General features: G+C 63.5%; 1 protein-coding gene across 1 annotated transcript in view; it reads left to right on the top strand.

The window, feature by feature from the left end:
- The window catches only part of LOC130588408 (lysine-specific demethylase 6B-like), a 4,986-nt gene extending 4,229 nt beyond the window's left edge, over nt 1-757 (top strand). The window contains exons 3-5 of the mRNA XM_057389332.1: nt 5-169; nt 420-442; nt 603-757. Coding sequence (XP_057245315.1) covers nt 5-169; nt 420-442; nt 603-748 — 334 coding nt within the window. The 3' untranslated portion in view covers nt 749-757. The remainder of the gene's footprint in view (nt 1-4; nt 170-419; nt 443-602) is intronic.
- The last annotated feature ends 206 nt before the right edge of the window (nt 758-963 follow it).

Here is a 963-nt window from a genome sequence, read left to right as displayed (position 1 = left end):
GCAGGCACGGCGTGGACTACCTGACGGGCTCGTGGTGGCCCATCCTGGAGGACCTGTACCGCTCCAACATCCCGGTGTACCGCTTCGTGCAGCGCCCCGGCGACCTGGTGTGGATCAACGCCGGCACCGTGCACTGGGTGCAGGCCACGGGCTGGTGCAACAACATCGCCTGGAACGTGGGGCCACTGACAGGTGAGGGGACATGGGGACAGTGGGGACATTGGGACATTGGGGACATTGGGATAGTGCAACAACATCGCCTGGAACGTGGGGCCGCTGACGGGTGAGGGGACATGGGTACATTGGGGACATTGGGGACAATGCAACAACATCGCCTGGAATGTGGGGCTGCTGACGGGTGAGGGGACACGGGGACAATGGGGACAGTGGGGACATTGGGGACAATGCAACAACATCGCCTGGAACGTGGGGCCGCTGACGGGTGAGGGGACATAGGGGACATTGGGGACAATGGCCCGGGGAAGGACTGTGGGGCCTGAGGGGGGTCAGGGGTCGCGGTGGCCGTGATGTCCCTGCTGTCCCCATGACATCCCCGCTGTCCCCGCTGTCCCCATGACGTCCCCCTGTCCCCCTGTCCCCAGCGTACCAGTACCAGCTGGCCCTGGAGCGTTACGAGTGGAACGAGGTGAAGAACGTCAAGTCCATCGTGCCCATGATCCACGTGTCCTGGAACGTGGCCAGGACCGTCAAGATCAGCGACCCCGACCTCTACAAGATGATCAAGTGAGTGACACCTGGGGRCACCTGGGGACAYSTRGGGAYRSWTGGGGACACCTGGGGATGGAGGGACATGGACAGGGTAGGGACATGTGGGAATGCCAATGGCATGGGAGTGCACAGGGTGGGGACAGGGACACGGTGAGGACACCCCGGTGGGTGACACTGTCTCCACGGTGGCCCTGTCCTGGTGACACTGTCCCCGTGGTGGCTCTGTGTTGGTGA

The sequence above is a fragment of the Malurus melanocephalus genome, unplaced genomic scaffold, assembly GCF_030028575.1.
Source record: "Malurus melanocephalus ecotype Western Australia unplaced genomic scaffold, MMel_1.1 scaffold_4852, whole genome shotgun sequence".
Taxonomy (NCBI): Eukaryota; Metazoa; Chordata; class Aves; order Passeriformes; family Maluridae; genus Malurus; species Malurus melanocephalus.
Note: the sequence above shows the minus strand (reverse complement) of the source record. Positions and strands in the feature narration are given on the sequence as shown.